We start from the raw sequence: 19,593 nt of genomic DNA on the forward strand, positions 1-19,593 counted from the left end.
TTTCTATTCCGTTCCTTTCTTTTCTTTTCTTTATTCCGTTCCTTTCTTCACTTCCTTCTTTGTGTTCTATTTCGTTCCTTTCCTTTCTTTTCTTTTCTTTTCTTTTCTTTTCTTTATTTCGTTCCTTTCTTTTCTTTTCTTTATTCCGTTCCTTTCTATTCGTTCTTTTTTTCTTTTCTTTTTTTATTCCGTTCCTTTCTTCTTTTCTTCTTCTTCTATTGCCTTTATTCCTATTCCGTTCCTTTCCTTTCTTCTTCTCTTTATTTCGTTCCTTTCTTCTCTATTCCGTTCCTTCTACTCTATTCCCCCTTTTATTCTTTTTTTTCCATTGCCAATAAACAATAATATAAGAAGGGAAGTAATGTTTTCTTCAAAGGGGGGAAAAGAAGAAAAGAAGGTTTTATTAAACGGGGAAAGGAATGTAATAAGAAAAAGAAGGTTCCTTACGGGGTGAAAAGGAAGGTTTAAAGGGAAGGAAAAAGAAGGTTCCTTCCTAGGTTATTAGAATAACAATATGGCCTGGTACTTAACCACCTTAAGGGAGGGAAGTAATGTTTGGTTTAAGGAAAGGAATGTAAGAAGAAAAAGAAGGTTTTCTTTTTCCTCCGTTTAGGGTTCGAACAACAATAAGATATGGCCTGGTATTTTAACGTCCTCAAAGGGAGAGGGAAGGATGTTGAAAATTTTTGTTTTAGGGGAGGGAAGAAGAAGTTGAAAATTTTTGTTTCAGGGAGGGAAGAAGAAGTTGAAAATTTTTGTTCTAGGGAGGGAAGAAGAAAGTTGAAAATTTTTGTTTTAGGGAGGGGGGAGTAGGAAGGTTTCCAAGGGGGGAAAAGGAAAAAGAAGGGAGGTTTCTTAAAGGGGGAAAAGAAAGGAAGGGAAGGTTCTTTTCCCTCTGTTCTTTAGAACAATAATATATGACCTGGTACTTAGCCACCTTAAGGGAGGGAAGGGAAGAAGAAGTTGAAAATTTTTGTTTTAGGGAGGGAAGTGGAAAGTTCTGTTTAAAGGTAGGGAAGTGGAAAGTTTTGTTTAAAGGTAGGGAAGGGAAGTTGAAAATTTTTGTTTTAGGGAGGGAAGGGAAGGAAGATGATAATTTTTGTTTCAGGGAGGGGAGGAATGTTTTGTTTAAAGGTAAGGAAGGTGAAAGGAAGCTTCTTTCCTCGGTTATTAGAACAGCAATATGGCCTGCTACTTAACTCTTTAATGGAGGGAAGGGAAGAAGAAGTTGAAAATTTTTTTTTTTTTTTTTATTTTTTTTCCTTTGAGGAAAAGAAGAAAAGAAGGTTTCTTAAAGGGGGGAAAGGAAAGAAGGTTCTTTTTCTTCGGTTTTTCCTTCAACAACAATAATATATGGCCTCGTACTTAACAACATGAAGGGAGATTTTTTTTTTTTTCTTAACTATTATAAAGGGAGGGAAAAGAAAGAAAGTTTAAAAGGGACGGAATGAAGCTTCTGTTCCTTCGTTCTTTTTAACAACAATAAGATATGTCCTGCTACTTAACTCTTTAATGGAGGGAGATTTTTTTTTTTTATTATTATTATAAAGAGGGAAAGGAAAAAAGGTTTCTTAAAGGGAGAAAAGAAAGGAAGGAAACGTTCTCTTTTCTCAGTTATTAGAACAACAATATATGTCCTGGTATTTTAACGTCCTTAAGGGAGGGAAGAAGAAGTTGAAAATTTTTTTTTTTTTTTTTTATTTCATAGAGGAGAAGGGAAGAAAAAGAAGAAGGTTTTCAAAGGGAAGTGAAAGAAGGTTCTTTAAGGGAGAAAAGAAGGAAAGAAGGTTTCTTAAAGGAGGTTCAAAGGAAGAAAGCAAGTTTACGGGAGGAGAAGGAAGGAAGGTTTTAGAGGAGAAAAAAAATGAATGAAGGAAGGAAGAAAAAGAAGGTACTTTAAGGGAGAAAAGAAGGAAAGAATGTTTAAAGCATAGAAAAAGAAAGAAGGCAAGTTTAAGGGAATGAAAGAAGATTTAGGGGCAATGGAAGGAAGGATTAGGGGGAAGGAAAGAAGTTTTAGGGGCAATGGAAGGAAGGATTAGGGGGAAGGAAATAAGTTTTAAGGGTAAGGAAAGAAGGTTTAGTGGGAAGGAGAAAGAAGGTTCTTAGGGGGAAGGAGAAAGAAGGTTTAGGGGTAAGGAAGGAAAGAAGGTTTCAGGGGGAAGGAAAATTTTGTTTAAGGAAGGAAAGTTATGTTTAAGGGATGGAATGTTCTGTTTAAGAGAAGGAATGTTCTGCTTAAGAGAAGGAATGTTCTGCTTAAGAGAAGGAATGTTCTGCTTAAGAGAAGGAATGTTCTGTTTAAGAGAAGGAATGTTCTGTTTAAGAGAAGGAATGTTCTGTTTAGGAGAAGGAATGTTTTGTTTAAGGGAAGAAAAATAGCTGAAAGGACACGTAAAGCAATGCAGCGGAAAAGAAGAAATTAAAAAAAAAGAAAAAAAAAAAACATGTGTGTTGTGTAGTAGACTGATCTTGCTATGCCCATGAAGTTAGCAAACAAGGGAAGGATGGTATGCAGTACCTCCCCCCCCCTCCCCCCTTGGGCGCATAAACGCTCCGCCCCCTTTTCCACAATATGCGCAACGGACATACGCAAGAGTCCGTTATTTATTTTTTGTTCTGTTTTTTTCACATCTCTTTTTTTCCCTTTTCGCTTACTCCGAGATCAAACATAGTTGGAAGTATGCGTTAAAATGCGTTGCACACTTTGCGTAACGGCTTCGTCAATGAAGCACATGTGTATCACACGACATGTCGTTTATCTCGAACGGTCAGGCGCATATTTGTGGTATGATTCCCTGTGCGAATGTGCGCTCGATTTTGTTTTTTCCCCTTTCTAACTCGTTTTGATCGCAACGGTCAGTCATTGGAAAATAGTCTACTGCTGCGCTTCATGTGTTGGATTCCTGAGATTGAAATTTTCGCGCCCCAAGATGTTCGTCCATCGTGACGCTCACCGGCAGGGGAATATACCCCAGATAGCCCCAATGATACTTCATTCTGATCACTCCCCCCCATGTTATCATTAAAAAGGGTATGCCTACTTGATTTAGTAAATTGCCATGGGGGAGCAACGTGGTTGGAATGACGAACATATCCCTCGAGCGTTTCTTCCCTTGATCTTTTACTCCATTTTAACAAAAAATCGATAGCAAGGTGGCGTGATTTCTTTATGTTTAAATTTCACACAAAGGTGGAAATAAAATTATTAAACAAAGTGGTGGCATGAAAAGGCAAACGAAACTGCAGGAAATGAAAACGCAGACGGAAGGACAAACGCGAAGTGCACCTGACATTGGAGCAATCGGCACAACGATGCTCTTCGTATGTGGGCTCCCACATAAAAAAGTTGATGCAAAAATGCGGCAGAAATTTTCCACCATTCATGTGTGTAACTTCTTCCCGTCTGCCCCATGGGGTACGACGTGGCACCCTTAAACACGAAAAAAAAAAAATTTATCATGTGAACAAACGAGGACGGGATTTGTACTCTTGGAAATTACAACTCCGAAGAAGATGCGATCAGGGGGGTCATCACCTGAAAAATTGAGATGCGTGAAGGCGATGAAGGGGGCGAAGTGCAGCAACTCCGTATGTAGTCATTCCCCATGGTTTCACACAACCGCGGGAGGGAGGTGGCAATGATAGTCTCGCCATGCACGGGGACATGCAATCGGATACCACGCTAGACCGAAACACTGATAAACTGCTTAATGGCTAACCGACTTGACGGAGCCCATCCGCACCGCTGCGTCGCGCCGATGCACTGAACTTACCATGGTGATGGTCGAAATCAACTTGATGAGCACATGGATGGAGGGGCCCGCAGTGTCCTTGCAGGGGTCCCCCACGGTGTCGCCAATCACACTAGAGACATGCGCGGGGCTATTCTTCCCTCCGTAAAAACCAGACTCGATGTACTTCTTTGCATTATCCCACGCCCCCCCCGCGTTGTTGAGAAAGAGCGCCATCAAAATCCCCGTGGATGTGGAGAACATAATAAACGAAGCAATGACCTGTGCCCCCAGCAAGTCATTATTTCTGAACTTCCCAATTTGCTTAAAAAGCAAGCCAATTATGATGGGTGCACATAGAGCAAGTAGCCCCGGTTTAATCGTCTCGATCAGTGCCTTCCTACTAATAATTGAAACACAGGTGTGATAGTCTGGTTTCTCATCATAGGTGAGTATCCCCGGGTGTTCATTAAATTGTCTGCGCACTTCTTTGAGAACTTCTTCGGCTGTATTTCCAACTGCATCTAAGGACCAGCTAGCGAAAAGAAACACCACAACGGATCCCAGAATCCCACCAATGAATACCTCCGGCAAGGCAATATCTACAGTAGTAAAAGGTGTCTTGGCATGGAGAGAAACTTCACTAAGAAAGGCAGAAAAAAGTAAAAAACATGCCAAAGCAGCTGAACCAACACTGTACCCCTTTGTATTTGCTTTCGTCACATTCCCAACTGCATCTAACTTATCTGTAATGAATCGAACGCTCTCTGGTTGATTCGACATCTCTACAATTCCACCTGCATTGTCTGCTATGGGTCCAAAATTAGACATGCTTAAAATGAAGACTGCTGTGGAGAGCATGCCCATCGTGGCTACTGATGTGCCGTAGAGCCCATTTATAGCACGTCCATCTCCAGTCAAATTGCTTGCTAACCCTAGGTAATAAGAAGCTAACAGAGATACAGAAATTACGATCGTGGGGAGAAAAGTAGATTCCATGCCGACGTATAGACCCGTTATTATGTTAGTAGCGGGACCGCTTAAAGACGCATGAGCTATCTTTCTCACTTTCGGGTAGGAGTAGTCTGTGTAATATCTGGTCAGAATAACAAACAGATATGAACAAACCATACCAACCAGTCCACATAAGGACAGATAAACCCATGAATAATCATTTGGACGATTTTCCCCCATGACAAACAACATTTTACAGAAGAAAAAAAAAAAACCCATGGCAAGGAGACAAGTAACAATATAGGCTCTTAACATCACCTTCAGTGGGTTCTCCAAATGTTCTCCAATCATCTCCAGTTCGTTATCATTGTAATGGTCTCGGCTTATGGAAGACAGGGCTGTGTCCCCATTTGCGCTGTGTATGTTTACATTTGCACCATTCTCCATTGCTGCATTGTAGGATGCGCTACTCAGATGGATATACTTATCCTCTCCCACGTGTTGCTTGCTATTCACACGTGCCTTCCTTCCCACTGGGTTGCTTGCATAGTCGCTCCTCGTCCGAACAAGATACACCCCAATGGTGGACACTAACAAATCCATCGAGTGGACAAACAGGGGAAAGAGAACAAAGTAGTTAGCCCTCTTTTCAGAAATGATTCCATTTTCACATAAGGTTCCCCCCAAAATCATAGATGCAATAATTTCCGCCGATATGGATTCAAATAAATCTGCACACTGACCTGCACAGTCACCTACGTTGTCTCCAACCAAGTCTGCTATCACTGCTGGGTTCCTGGCATCATCCTCCGGAATATGTTTCTCTACCTTCCCGACTAAGTCGGCACCTATATCGGCTGCTTTCGTGTAAATACCACCAGCTAGCTGATATAGCATGGCCACTAGAGAAGCTCCAAATCCGTATCCAACAATCAGTAGGGGATATTTTGTAAAGGACAGGGAGGGATATAAAATATTTATTAGCACTAGTAAGGAGCAAATGCCAAAAATAGCTAGCGCCACGTTCACAATCGCACTTATTGCCCCGCTCCTGAAACAAGTCATCAGGGCTTTCCTATACGAATAGGTGGAAGCTTTAGCCACACGAACATTCGCCCGGACGGCTACATAAATGCCGTTGTACGCTGCTATGGAACTGCATGTAGCTCCCAGTAAAAATGAAATAGAGGTTATTATGCTGTATGCAAAAGGTGATATTTCTATGTACTCCTCAGTAATACCCTCCATCATGGTGTTCTTCTCTCGGGGAAACTTTGTGTTATCTCCTCTCAGCATATAAAGGAACATTAGAAGTATCGTAAAAGCCACAGATATTTTAAAAATCGAATTGTATTGCACTGCGAAGAATCCTTCCGATCCTTCCTTTATCGGTTTTGCTATGTCCTCCAGGGAAAGTACTTCGTATCCATCATTCGGCGCTCCCAAGGTCTGGTCCCCCGTTTCGTGCACCACCTCCGTCCGACCCTCTCCTCGTTTGTCACCATTATTCGGTTCCATTGTTTGGCTATTCCTATGTGGAAGGCCGATCTGTTCGGGTGTAACGCGAATTTGGTAGGTTGTCACGCCGTCCTTCCGACCATTACCCATCCAACCGTCGCTCCCTGGTACGCTACTGTACGAGTCGTATTCGTCCTTCAACACGGAGCTCAACATGTGCAGGGCAAATAACAGGAAGAACGCACTGTAGAGGGATAGCCCCACTAAGCACACGGTCTTCACATTGTCAACAGTTTGATATGTCCCATACGTTGCTGTTGCGAATGCAAGCAACACTCCTGCGTTAATCAAGATCCTTTGTTTACGTGATCGGTTTATATACCACTTCAGACACCCAAACGACGTTACATCATCTTCGTAGTCTCCACATTGTTCGTATTGAACTTCACCCATTGGAAGGCTCCATCCTTGTGCATTGCGCATATAGGGGAGGTTTTCCCCCTTCTGTGTTTTAGGGACATCCCCAACCTTTCTACTTTGGAAGGACCCCTTGGAATAGACTCCACCAAAGAAACTCATTACATTGGGGAAGCGCTTCCTCTTCCCGTTTCCATGAAAGGGGAGCATTTTCGCCCTTCCTGCGATGGGCCGTACGTGCGTCCCTGTCTATTGCTTGTCTTCTTTGGGGTCACCCACCTGGATAGAGAGGGGATTCTTCTTCACAGCGGACGTCTTTCGCACGTTCGACGCTTAGTAACAGGGAGGCCAAGTAGAGGAAGCAAAAAAAAAAAAAAAAAAAAAGACTCGACTCCCCCCCACTTGTAAGTAAAAACATCAAAGAGGAACCATTCCGCATGCACAACAGGGAAAAGGACGAACAAAATTTTTTCTTCCTTAGTGGGATGCAACAAGCTGCAACACGGTGGACGTAAAAATATGTCTACACAGGGACGATCATCCGATGTGCATGATGTAACCCCCCAGGGAAGAATTCCTAACACCTTCACAAAGTGGTAAAATAGAAAATAACAATTGTGATGATGACTAGCGGAAAGGTATACACAGAAAATGGCCCCCCCTCCAGAAAAAATAAAAATGTGCTACATTTTATGTTGCCCTTTTTCTATGAACAGGTCAAGTAAAAAAAAAAAAAAAAAAAAAAAAAAGGGAATAAAAAATAGCTATTTTTTTTTCTGCTAAATTTTGCCTGACCCCCGTTCATAAAAAAAAAAAAAAAAAGTGTCTGCAGGAGTTGCATTATTAACCGCAAAAGGTGTAATGAACTACAGCTGGAAAGACGAACAACTTGGCGGTATCATACGTCAGCCCTGTGCCATCCGAAAGTTGCAAAGACAGAAGAGCGCGCGATACGAGACATTTCAAGGAACAAAGGTTTTACACTATCACTTAATTGTTCATTTGGGTGGGTATTTTCGAGATAACTCGTTTGCTTTTTTTTTCCTTTTTTTTTTCTTCTTTTTTGCACACGTCTGTGATTAAAAAAAAAAAAAAAAAGGAGATCGGCAACTCGCTCGGGCGCGGACAAATTGGCAGACATTTTGATAACTGACAATCAAGTGCTCCTTCCAAAGGTTTTATCATCATTTTAACATACATTGAGGTTACTTGGGCCAAAGGTGGAGCGGGTGCCATCACATTGCCGTGACACATTTTTCCTATACCCGGTGTGCAAAATTGTCTTTTCCTTTTCTTCCCTTTTAAGGGGGCTATTTCTGTGTTGGGTATCCAACGTAGTGGGCAGTTTTTTTCATCGCACGATGGAAGGCACGAATGTGTTGTACGTATGTATGTCCTCTTTTCCCTTACACCCTTTCACCTTTTATTTCTGCCCCCCGTATGAATACAAATAATTCGAAGGCACGTGTATGCATCCCCTCGGGGGGACCCTTTCAGTTCGGTTATTTCATTTTTTCCTTTTCACCACAGAATGGTGACGGTGGGGCTCATACGTACACATGTTCGCGATCCTTGTTCACACTCTGGCAACCCCGCCCATACACACCACTTTTCCCATTCATCATCTTCCGCTGTTGTCAGCAGGAGAGACCCCACTTTGACGGCACCGGCAGTGAAATGCAGAAATCAACGACGTTTAACTACTCAAGGCTCTTAACAACTGCCCATCCTTCCCTTTTAGATGTCGTTACATGTGTGCACGTATATGAGTGTAGTTATGTATACACGTATGTATGTGCATATACTTCTGTACAAGTTTGCTGTGTGCAGGAGAAAATTTTATACCCTGAAACACATACCTGATGGGAAGCTTCCTCTTTGCAAGCATCATCCACTCCCTCTTTTCCAGCGCTTCAAATAAACGCCAGGGACTTCCACAAAATAGTGCCACGTACTCGGGGAGGGGAGTGGGGGGGAAGTCACTTCGAAATAGATAAAAAACAATGTCGTTTAACCGGTTGATGCATACGATTTTTATTTTATCACGTGCTAGAGAAGTCAAAAAATGCCACGGTAAATGAGAATACAATACTTATCTTCATGGATAGAAAAATGCATAAACGTAAAATGTTTATATATCCCCCCCCTCCTTAATGTACGAATTTGTGATGCTATCACAGGTGGGCTGGAGTGGAAGCACCTTCGCGTACGCCTCGTCGCCAACATCCCCCCCACTCGACCGAAAAAAAAATAAAATAAAATAAAATAAACATCCAACTTTCTTTTTTAGACTTACAGAGAAAAAAGAATTTTTTTTTTTTTTTCTTTTTTTTTTTCCAATTTGCTGCTGTAATTTTTTATCATTTTTTTTTTTTTCTTCTTTACCTGAGAAATAATCTGAAGTTTTTCTTCACCTCGTCATTGCAGCTAAAGTTGCTTATTGAGGAAATTTCCATTTTTATTATAAAACTCCACTTTTTCTTCCCTTTGTTTTCCTTCTTTTTCCCTTCCTTTTTTCCCTGTTTCTTTTGAATTTCTGGGCAGAATAAATTCTTCCATTCCCAAGTAAAGAAAAGGAAAAAAGTTACTGTTTCCTAAGAAGTATTAATTGGAGAACTTTATTTCATCCAAGTTAATCTTCCTGAGGATCCGTGGTTTGTTTTATTTTTTCGTTACTTTTTTTTTTTTTTTTCATAATTTTGCGGAAAAGTTGGTACGCACGTGTTATGTTTTTCATTCGTGCTATACCTCTCCGTGGTTTGACATTGATTTGGCAGTGACTCGCCGCTAATTCACTGCCAGCTACCCGCCACTTTGCCGTTTACCCCCCGCACTGGGCGGACTGCCCTGTTCATTACGGCCAGTATATTCCTAGGCAAACAAAACGTTCAAGGACACACAAAGAGTGGCACTTATTGTATCCCTCTTCAACTGACCTTCTTATGTGGCTTTCCCCGTCCAACAACGTCCCTCATCCCCTTCACTTTTTTTTTTTTAAATTACCACACATACGAGATCGTAGTTACAACATCTGCAGGAAATAGTATTTTGACAGAGACATGAACAAAATATATGAATTTATTTTCTTGTGGAAATTGCCCATGCTAAGTTGGGCGCAGTAACTTTCGGAGCGCTGTATGCATCATCCCTCTCGGGACTGCGCCAGTTTTCCCTGATCGTTCCTCCACTTCTCAAAGGGGGGGACATGTGAGATTGGCAAACCGATGATGTGTACAGTTGTAACTTGTGCGTCAATGACGTACCAAACAGTGATATACAAATTCATGACATACACACCTGTGATATATGAGCGCCTGTGACGGGGAGAAGGGAAGATGAAGAAGGAGGGCTCCACTGATAAGCGCTACTTACGGAGGACATTCAACAGGTCCTACTATTACAAAAAAGGGGAGAAGGCCGAGGAGGCAAACAGCGGAAGTAAAAAATTTAACGGCGTCGCAGAGAGCAGCACCATTGGGAACAGTAGTGATAAGAATAACTTCAACATCGGAACGAACTCAAGTTTTAAAGGTGCACCCAAAGTTGCAAGTGCGAACGGAAAGGGCATCGCAGCGGACAGGAAGGGGAAGGACGTGGATGTGCAAAGCGAAGGAGACCTATGGGACGGGGAGCAGGAAGAAGTAGATTTTGACGACGAGGAGTTATTTTATACCGTAGAAGAAGGAGAAGCGAAAAATAAAAAAGTTTCAAAAATGACACTGAGCGGAAAGGAAAAGGAGTTACTTCCTCCAAATGGCGAAGAGTATAACAGAGGGAGCAACGGGAAAGGAGGCGGGAACGGAAGTAAGGAGGGGGACAGTCAGGACAAGAACAATATTCTGTGTCCTCTGTGCGTAGAGGTGTTGGACGAAACGGACAGAAACTTTTTCCCATGCGACTGTGGATATCAGATATGTCTCTGGTGCTTGTACTACATACGAGATCATATGTGTAACAAATGCCCCGCGTGCAGGAGAAGTTACGACGAGAAAAATTTCATATATAATAGGGAAACCCACGAGAAGTTGGTGAAAAAGCAAAAAAGTAATCACAAAGGAAATAAAGCAGATGCAAATAACAGCAGTAATAATAACTGCACGAATGCTCCAAATGGAATTAGTGGCTCTTCGGGGTTAGGCGCAAGTACCGGAGCAAGCATTTGCCCAAGTGGTACGAACAACCCTGTTCTTCACCATCACAGTGGACGGAGCACTGCTATTTTTAACAGACCAGATCTGTACAAAAATCCAAACATATATAATATCCACGAGTATGAAAACATTTTCGAGATAATAAAAGGAATTAGAGTTGTTCAACGCAACCTCGTCTTTGTCATTGGTATCACATCCAATTATGCAAAGAAAAATATATTAAAAAAAAATGAATATTTTGGAAAGTATGGGCAAATTTTAAATATAATTGTTAATAAATCCCAGGCCTATAATCCCCATTACAATGGACCCTCTTTCAGTGCATACATAACTTATAGTAACGAGAAGGAAGCCATTAATGCCATATATTTTATTGATGGTATGGTGCTGGATAATAAAACTTTGAAAGCATCTTTTGGGACGACCAAGTACTGTGCAGCTTATTTGAAGAACAGCATTTGTACCAATGAGGATTGCTTTTATTTACACGAACTTGGAAATGTCATCGATAGTTTTTCCAAAGATGATATCCATGGCCCCAAACACATTTATCATGACCTACTATATTATTATTTTAAAAAACACCCGGACAAGAGAAGCGAGCAAAGTACCAACTTCCTCGACTCTTCAGGAAATGTGTTAATAAAATCGACGAGAAAATCAGAAGACATAACTATGGGGGGAGTAGGAACATCTGGAGGAGGGCCTACCACAAGTGTTCCTCCTGCAATGCTCTCCTTTGCTGCAGCTATGTCTGTCACAAATGAGAAGGACATATCGGACACAAAGAAAAAAAGTGACACCCCGGATGAGGTTACTCAGTGGAAGAAACAACAGCACTCCTCAGCGACATCGGTGCTCTTCGATGGGAAGGCAAAAAGTTTGGAGATAATCAACAAAGGGATAGAAAAATGTGCAGATGAATTGAAAAGAGCAACCAAGATGAAGGATGGCTTGACCAGTAAGGGGACCAAGGATAACCACCACGCCAGTGAGGAGAAAAGCAAGTGGAGCTCCGAAGGCAATTTCGCCAACCTGATAAAAAATGCTGGTGTGGCAGTCACTCCCTTGCAGGAGGTTGAAGAAGAAAAGAATAACACACAAACCAAAAGCAAGAAAAAGAAAAAAAAACAAAAAAGTGAGGAAAATATTGCAGCCACGGATCGAGGTAAGGAAGACCACGTCGTCAGTGGAAGTGCTAATGCCACGCAGAAGGAGAAGAATTATAAAGATTCCCTCCAAAATAACGGTGCATCTAAGAATGATAACACTAGCAAGAACAACAGCCTCGAGGTGGAGGAAGACCCCTACTACGTGGACGGCATGTCAGAGAACTATCCTCTCATAACAGATGTCCACTTTGATAAAGACAAGAAGAAGAAGATGAAAAAGAAGGCAGAAAAGAAGAAGGCCAACGAGAAGAAGAAGGCTGAGGAGGTCAAGATGCGAGAAGCGGTTAAGGAAGGGGAGGGAAAGATGGGAGAAACGGAGGTAGAAGAGGCCAAAACTGATGGAGCCAAAACAGGAACCCCCCCCACGGAAGACCCCCCTGCGGAAGATCGCAAACCCAATGGAAAGGGTAGCCAATCAACTGCGGACGCTGCACAGAAGGAGCAACCCTCCGAGAAGGACTTTCCTCCACTGAGGGAGGAAGACAAAGATTCGAAGAAACAAAAGAAAAAGAACCCCGCCAGTGGTAGCAGTTCCGTCAACATCATCAGCACGAACAACGATCTGAACAACGATCTGAACAACAACCCGATGATCAACACGAACAATGACCCGAACAACAGCGTAAGTGGCATCGTGGAGAATGGACCAGCTAAAGTGGAAGACCAGCAGGCCGATGGCCCGAAGGAGAATAAACAAAGTGGCGAGCAGGCACAGGTAGAGAAAAAAAACAAGTATGCCAAAATTGCCCTTAAAATCGGAAGCTTCTTTAATTATGCGTTTGATGGAGGTAGAAAAGGGGGTGGTGACGAAGCAAAAGCAAAGACATCTCCTAGTGGTGGCCAGAAAGCAAACAAGAAGACGCCTACCACTGCTGATACGCCCTCTGTGGTTGCAACACCGGAGGATGTAAAGGTGGAAAATGCCACCCAGCCGAAAGAAGACCCCACTATGGAAGGCCTATCACTTTCGAAGCAGAAGAAGGTGAAAGGTTACGAAGTGGAGCAGGAAGAAACAAACGTCAAAGAAGATAGAATGAGAGAGAAGGGCGAGAAGAAAAATGAGCAATCCTCTCTGAAGAGGGACAACGAAAAGGTGGGAACTGATGTAGGTATTGGTGTAAAGGAGAAGAAGGAAGTAGTGGAAGAGGGGGCCAAGAAGGACAGGGGTGGTGGATCTAATTGCAAAGCTGATAAGGAGGACACATACATTGGAGAAGGCAATATTCAAGATGAAGCCACAGCGACTGCTATCTCTGGTCCAAGTGATTCTGTGAACCCCCCTCGCACAAGAGAAAAACGAGACAAAAAAAATGCACAAGAAAATAATATTAGTCAGGAACAACAAATGAAGAAGCACGCCCAGGAAGTTTTAAATATCCAAAAGAGCAATCCAGATGTGCCGCTGCAAGCAATAATTGAAGATTATATCGAAAGGAGAAGAGCCGACACAAAGGAAGTTCTCCATTTTCATGATCTGCACAATGCTATGAATAATTTTATGGGGGGAAATGCAGCGAAAGGGGAAAGGAGTAACCAACATACAGATGGTAGTACTGCTCACGGTTGGAATGTAAAAACACAGGAACATTTGCATAACGGAGAGGGAGATCAAAAAGAGGGTGAATATGCACAAATGGGAGATACAGCGAATGTACCAGTCTCGAAACCAGAGGGGGAAAGACAATCAGTGGAGAAAACACAAAAGGGAATGGACACGAAGAACCACGTACCATGTGCGAAAGAGAAAAAGAAAAAAGATACTCTTAACAAGAGGAAGCTGCACCAGAAAGAAATGGAAGGAGATATTACGAGCATTATTAGAGAAATGATGATGCACAGGATGAGATCGAAAAGCAGAAGAAACAAAAACGGTTCTGTTCGCGAAACAAGTGGGAAGAGTGAAATGGGACAAACAGATCATCGTGTCAGTTCAGGGGAAGACCCCACCGAGAAAAATGCTCTATTCGACGACATGGAAATATTTTTAAAAAATCTGTGTGTGGCTAAGGGGAAGGCAATTCAAAGTAGCCTTCAAAACAGCATTGGAAGCAACCTCCAAAACAATTACGCAGATAGGGACGCGGTGTATTTGATAGAAGGAAACGGTAGACGCAAAAATGACTACCTCATGTACACAAATGATGAGCGCATTTCTCTGAAGTCACACAAAGGTGTTATGGAGTTCATCATTAAAAAGGATCAAAACATAGACGTAAAAAAAAACAAAAAAAATTATCTCCACGAAGATACATTTGATATTTATAAAGAATTAATTTTGTCCAAAAACTCAGATCTTCAAACTGCCAACGATATTTTATTTGAAAAAATATTTAATGAGGAAATTGATTTCGTTCAACAATTATGTAAAGAAAATTGCCTGAACGGGTCAGGTAAAACATGCTCATCCAATTACACAATGGAAAAAAGTTATTACGAGCAGAACGTGAATTTAAAGAAGAAATGCAAAAAGAAAATGCAGGCTACCTTTCCTAACTTGTGGGTTAATTTTAACCAGTCCCTGCACACGCAGGAGATGAGTGAGAAGGTTAACCTCAGCGCTTAAAAAAAATAGGGGGGATATTCCCCACCTCACGCCAGGCAATATTCTGTGGGGAGGGGGCCCCCGGTCGGGAGAAGACCAGTTGAGTCACGTAAAAACTGGGCAAGCGTCTGCAGGCGCAGCGGATATGCCCACTAGAGGATGATGAAAAAATAGAAACCTTTTTTCATTCCATCCGTCCATTCACCCATGCACCCAATCACCATTTTATCATATTATTTTACTATTTTATTTTTTTCAAACCAGAGCTTCACTTTGATAGCATTTGTTGTCCCCCTTTTTAATTACGCCATGCTGAACGTCCAACACGTTGGAGTTCCTTTTAACCAGTTAGCCCTACGCGCATATGTGCATATGTGCATATGTGCGTGTTTATATGTATGTACATATCTACCCCCTTTCCGGGGACGGTAACAATTAACTAAATTAAGATGTGCCAAGTGTAGAAGAAAGATGGCGTTCCCCTCAGCGGGCACCTCCCGTCTAGTGTTCACTACCTTGTGGGAGAGTTTATGACATACCTTCCGAGGGATCATTCACCCAAAAAAAGGAAAAAAAAAAAAAATAAAATAAACAAAACAAATAGGCGAGAAACTAAGTGGCGAATTTACGGAGGATTAATCCATCAACTTATCATCTGCCTTCCATTCGACCCGCGGTTACCCCTCCCTACTATAACCGCAAAAAGTCATCAAACAGTTGGCGTGGCCACTTGAAATGGACCTCAAAATGGAGGCGTAGTTATGCGTGTGCTTAACCGGAACGATAGCGATGATCTTCATGCTCTTAAAAAGGCGAGATTCATTATTCTTCGCGATCTGAATAATGGTTCCACTTCTTTGCTGAATTAAGTCCTTCACTATGTTGCCAACGAAGGATTCCTCCGTCTGAATTTGCAGTAGAGATATAGGCTTCGCTACACACACGTTGGCTTGCCTAATCATTCGATAGTACAAATCATTACACGCATACTTGGCCACGGCTACAGTGGTGTCATCTGATATGTCCAACTTTGTAATTTCTACCTCCGTGCTGATAATGCTTCCACTTGTTTGGAAACCACTGGATAGACAATTCTTCAGGGTGACAATACAGCTCTGTAAAATTTCTTCATAAAAATTTTTTTTTTTTTTTTTTCTGCTCTGCAAATCGGCGATGTACAGGTGCACGTCTTTATGGACGCGCACGCTGCTTTTGAACAGGTCCTCGTAGTTGAAGTTCAGGAGGTACTCGTCCACATCTTCATCCACGTCGTCGTCATCGTCTTTCTCCGTATTTTCCTCCACATCTTCGTCCGGATGCTTCGCGCGTGTAATGGAATCATCTTTCGAGCTGTTTGCCCAATCACGTGAACCACTGATTCGACCCCCCTCACAGTTCCCGTTAATACTAATTTCTGTTGTGAACTTTCCCCACCCCACAGAACCACTTACCTCCTCGTCTGAGTTGTTAAGCTCCACCTCAATTCTGCAGCTGGGTTCATTTGGGGCCATATTCCCCCTTTGAGATAGGGCACAAAAAACAGAATCCCGTCTGTTCAATTCGGTCGGCAAGGAACTACTTGGCTGTATCATAGTGATTCTTTGTTTTTCACTGTTTTTTTCTCCAATGGATATACACGGTATGGTTGGGTCCTCCCCTGGTTGTCCCTTGGTGGACCCCACTAACTTGGAAACGCTATCATACCTCAGCGCATTTTGGATGAACCTCGAAACATCCACGAATTCCTTCTCACGAATGGTTAATCCAATTGTTATGTTGGAGAGGTTGGAGTTCACCTTCATCTCTTTGGTAATGGTTTCCTCGTACTTTCCCGTAAGATATTCCTTCTCCACAACCTCCACCTCCTCAGTCCTTATATCAATGTTATAGTCATTTCTTATTTTGTCTAACGTCACTTCGATGTTTAAAATACCTATGGATCCAATGACGATTTTTCTATTTGGGTCTGTGTAGACAACTATGCTATTATCTTCCAGGCATATATTTCGAAGGACTTGCTTAAGTTCACTTTCTTTTTTACAATCCTTTGGCTCTATAGCGCAAGTGCATACAATGACATTTTTACTTATCCGCTTTTTATAATTTTTGAGAAAGAACCACAATTCTTTTCTATCTATTTCGTATTTCATATATTTGTAAATGTCCTGGAGAGAGTTGTTTTGGTTATGCTGGATATTTTGTTTTATGGTGTCGTTTTTTTTCTTTCTTTTTTGATCAGATACGCAATCATTACTGCGCAATATGGTGGTGCTCACCAGGCGGTCTCCTCCCCCCATGTTCGAACAATCAATATTACAAGGTAGTTCCTCCAGTTCACACATAAAGTCGCAGACGAGGACATGTTCGAGTCCACGAACCATTCCTATGTCGTTCGTCTTTAACATATTTATCATGACATATCTATCGGCCTTGACTTTGTAAAGACCCTTCACCACTTCAGTTCCTCCACTTCGTAGGTTTAGAACCTTGGCATTTTTAACTAGCTCTCCTTTTAGTACTTTGCAAAATGTGTTGTGTCCATTTTTTTCGCTCACAAGTTTGAAGATGAATAGGACAGTTTTGTAGCGCTGCATGTATGGGTATGTCGTTTTAATACTGCTGGGGGGTACAACGGTAGTGCTTGTGCCATAATGCGAAGTGTTAACTACAGCAGAGGGGTGAGTCTTCACTTGGGAGTGGTGGTCATCGGCGACTGCGACACCACTGCTCGTGACGTAATCCAGAAGGAGGTGTACACCAAGCGAATTCAGGGCACTCCCTGAAAGCACCGGAAATATCTTCTTCCGATTTATCCACTTGGATAGGCACTTCCTTAGTTCGCTGTATTGTATGCAGATATTGTTTATGTACTTGTGCTCCAGGTCAGGCTCCAAATCACAGAGCGCCTCGACGAGCTCCTCCCTTTTTTGTAAAACGTGGTGGATGGTATCTCTAGATAGCACTCTTAGGAGGCGTTCCGTGGTGATCACCTCAGGAGCAGTAGAATCCACCTTGTCTATACCTATGGCGGCTAAATGATTCCTCACAATGTTGCAGTTCATGTGTTGCAAAACAGAAGAGAGGTGAATTCTGTTGTAAGTGAACTTTTTCCCATATTTCCATTGAGGATACCAATAAAGCGACATGGAAGGCAGGTCCAAAATGAACTTCAACACCTTATTTTCATACAAAGGGTAGGTCACAAGCACACTCTTAGGACTCAATTTCTTTTTTAGATTTTCAATGTTGTAATCAAGATCCGTTTCGTGTATGTCCATTTTATTTAAAAAAAAAAAAATGGGCAGATTTTCCTTTATGTAGTGGAAGAGGTGGAAAGTTTGAATTTGAATTCCCTCCTTGGCATCCACCACGATGACACACTTATCTGAGACGCATAATGAGAGGAAGGTTTCGTTGCTGAAATCCACATGTCCTGGGGTATCTATTAAGTTTACCTTCACGTTATTCCATTTGAAGCATGAGTAGGCAGTCTTGATGGTTATTCCCCTTTCTCTCTCTTGCCTTAAAAAATCCAGTTGAGTGTTTTGGTCGTTGATACTTCCCTTCACCTTTATTTCATTGGCGTTGTACAGGATGTCCTCTGATATGGTCGTCTTCCCCGCGTCGATGTGCGCAAGGATACCCAGATTCATCAGCTCGTGCGAGAAAAAGCGCTTCATGCGCGCCGCGCGCTTGGTAGCCTTCAGGCTTAGTACCCTCCACAACATGGTGGTAACAAAAAGGGGTGCAGATAAGGGGGGGAGGGGGGTAGTAGACGCAGCTCATACGCTTCGCAGCTGATGAGCTAGCTCCCAATGTAAGAGAGACCTACGTCCATTGCACGCTTACCCCTTTCTGGACACACCTATGCAACTTTGAAAAAACACGCAAGATGCGTCCAACACTGGTACCTTCTTTTCCGTTTACTCCCCAGTGGATATTGGCGTGCTTTTATTTTCTGCACTATTGTGCGTTACTGTGGGCCATTCACTCTTAGGGGACACCCCCACTCGCCTTGCAAAATCAGGTACTTACGATAAAACTGCATAATGATACGTGTTATCCCATTTTTTCTTCCTCGCCTGTGGAGTAACACGACGGCTCTCTACGCATGGTATTTCTTTTTTCCTCGGTGAAGTGCTTCACTACGCAGTGCGCATATTATCATGAGCAAGTGCTATACTCCCCCTACCACCACATGTACACATAACAAACAAAGGCAGATATAGACGGGAGGAATCCCCACGTTTAACGAATCAATCTACCTCTTGGAATGCTCACAGATGAGGTGAAAAAAAATGAACAATTTTTTTTTTTCTCTCCTCCCCCAACCGCTGTTGCTACACCTGTGTAGGCACATGAAGCAGAACTACCCAGATAGCTAATCATTTTTTTTCTAATGTTTTTTTTTTTTTTTTTTACTGACAAAGCTGTGTATACCGATTGGTTCTTCCTATACAAAAAGTAGCGATATTCTGATTGTGGGTGTTTTTTCCCCGTTTTGCGAAGTGGAAGCAGTCACTAATGTCGTGTTGACTCTTCTCCGGGGAAATATATCTCATGGGACAACTCTTCCTCCTTTTGTGGAGAATACCCAATCTACTTTTCTACTTTTCTGCTTTTTTTTTTTTTTTTTTTTTTTTTTTTTTTCTCATCACAACACGCTAGGTTATTTCCTTTTTTTTTTTTTTTTTATTTTTCCTTCCATCCATCCGTTCATTTTTTTTTTTTTTTTTGCGCAAAATGTAGGAGCCCAAAAAATAGCAAGTTCGCTCCTCCGTCAAGCGTCGTTCCGCAGGATGCACCAGAGTGGATAAAAGAAATATCACAAACTTTAAAGCAAAGAGAAAAAAACAGGAAGGCAAAGGGCGAAGACGAATTCCTGTTTTTTCCTTTTAAACTGTTGGCAGATTTTTTCCCCAGCAGGCAAGGAGGAGTCTCTCCCTCCCCCCTATTTGTACTTTCTTACATTACAACGTGTGGGAAGTATTTTATTTTATTATTTTATTTTTTTTTTTTTTCACACCCAGCTGATGCAAGATTTGAAATTGTAGTTCCCCCCTCATGTAGCAGGTCTTCATAATAGCTGTGCTTGTGTTCACCTACCGACACGTGAGGTCAGTACGTCCAGGAAGGAACACCATTTACAATTTACACCCCAGTGG

At 42.1% G+C, this 19,593-nt stretch overlaps 3 protein-coding genes across 3 annotated transcripts; 1 reads left to right on the forward strand and 2 right to left on the reverse strand.

Moving 5' to 3' along the window:
• Nucleotides 1-3,499: 3,499 nt before the first annotated feature.
• PKNH_1454900 (vacuolar-type H+-translocating inorganic pyrophosphatase, putative) lies at nucleotides 3,500-6,773 on the reverse strand (the record flags this gene model as incomplete). Its single annotated transcript, XM_002262402.2, has 2 exons — nucleotides 3,500-3,538; nucleotides 3,777-6,773. The coding sequence occupies 2 exons, from the start codon at nucleotides 6,771-6,773 to the stop codon at nucleotides 3,500-3,502; spliced, it is 3,036 nt and encodes a 1,011-aa protein (XP_002262438.2).
• Nucleotides 6,774-9,898: 3,125 nt separating this feature from the next.
• PKNH_1455000 (uncharacterized protein) lies at nucleotides 9,899-14,449 on the forward strand (the record flags this gene model as incomplete). Its single annotated transcript, XM_002262403.1, has 1 exon — nucleotides 9,899-14,449. One exon carries the CDS (start codon nucleotides 9,899-9,901, stop codon nucleotides 14,447-14,449), a length of 4,551 nt encoding a protein of 1,516 aa, XP_002262439.1.
• A 656-nt stretch (nucleotides 14,450-15,105) lies between these two features.
• Nucleotides 15,106-18,156, reverse strand: PKNH_1455100 (tetQ family GTPase, putative; the record flags this gene model as incomplete). The annotated part of the gene is made up of 1 exon (XM_002262404.1): nucleotides 15,106-18,156. One exon carries the CDS (start codon nucleotides 18,154-18,156, stop codon nucleotides 15,106-15,108), a length of 3,051 nt encoding a protein of 1,016 aa, XP_002262440.1.
• Nucleotides 18,157-19,593: the final 1,437 nt, after the last annotated feature.

Source organism: Plasmodium knowlesi (genome assembly GCF_000006355.2).
Source record: "Plasmodium knowlesi strain H genome assembly, chromosome: 14".
In the NCBI taxonomy this organism is placed as follows: Eukaryota; Apicomplexa; class Aconoidasida; order Haemosporida; family Plasmodiidae; genus Plasmodium; species Plasmodium knowlesi.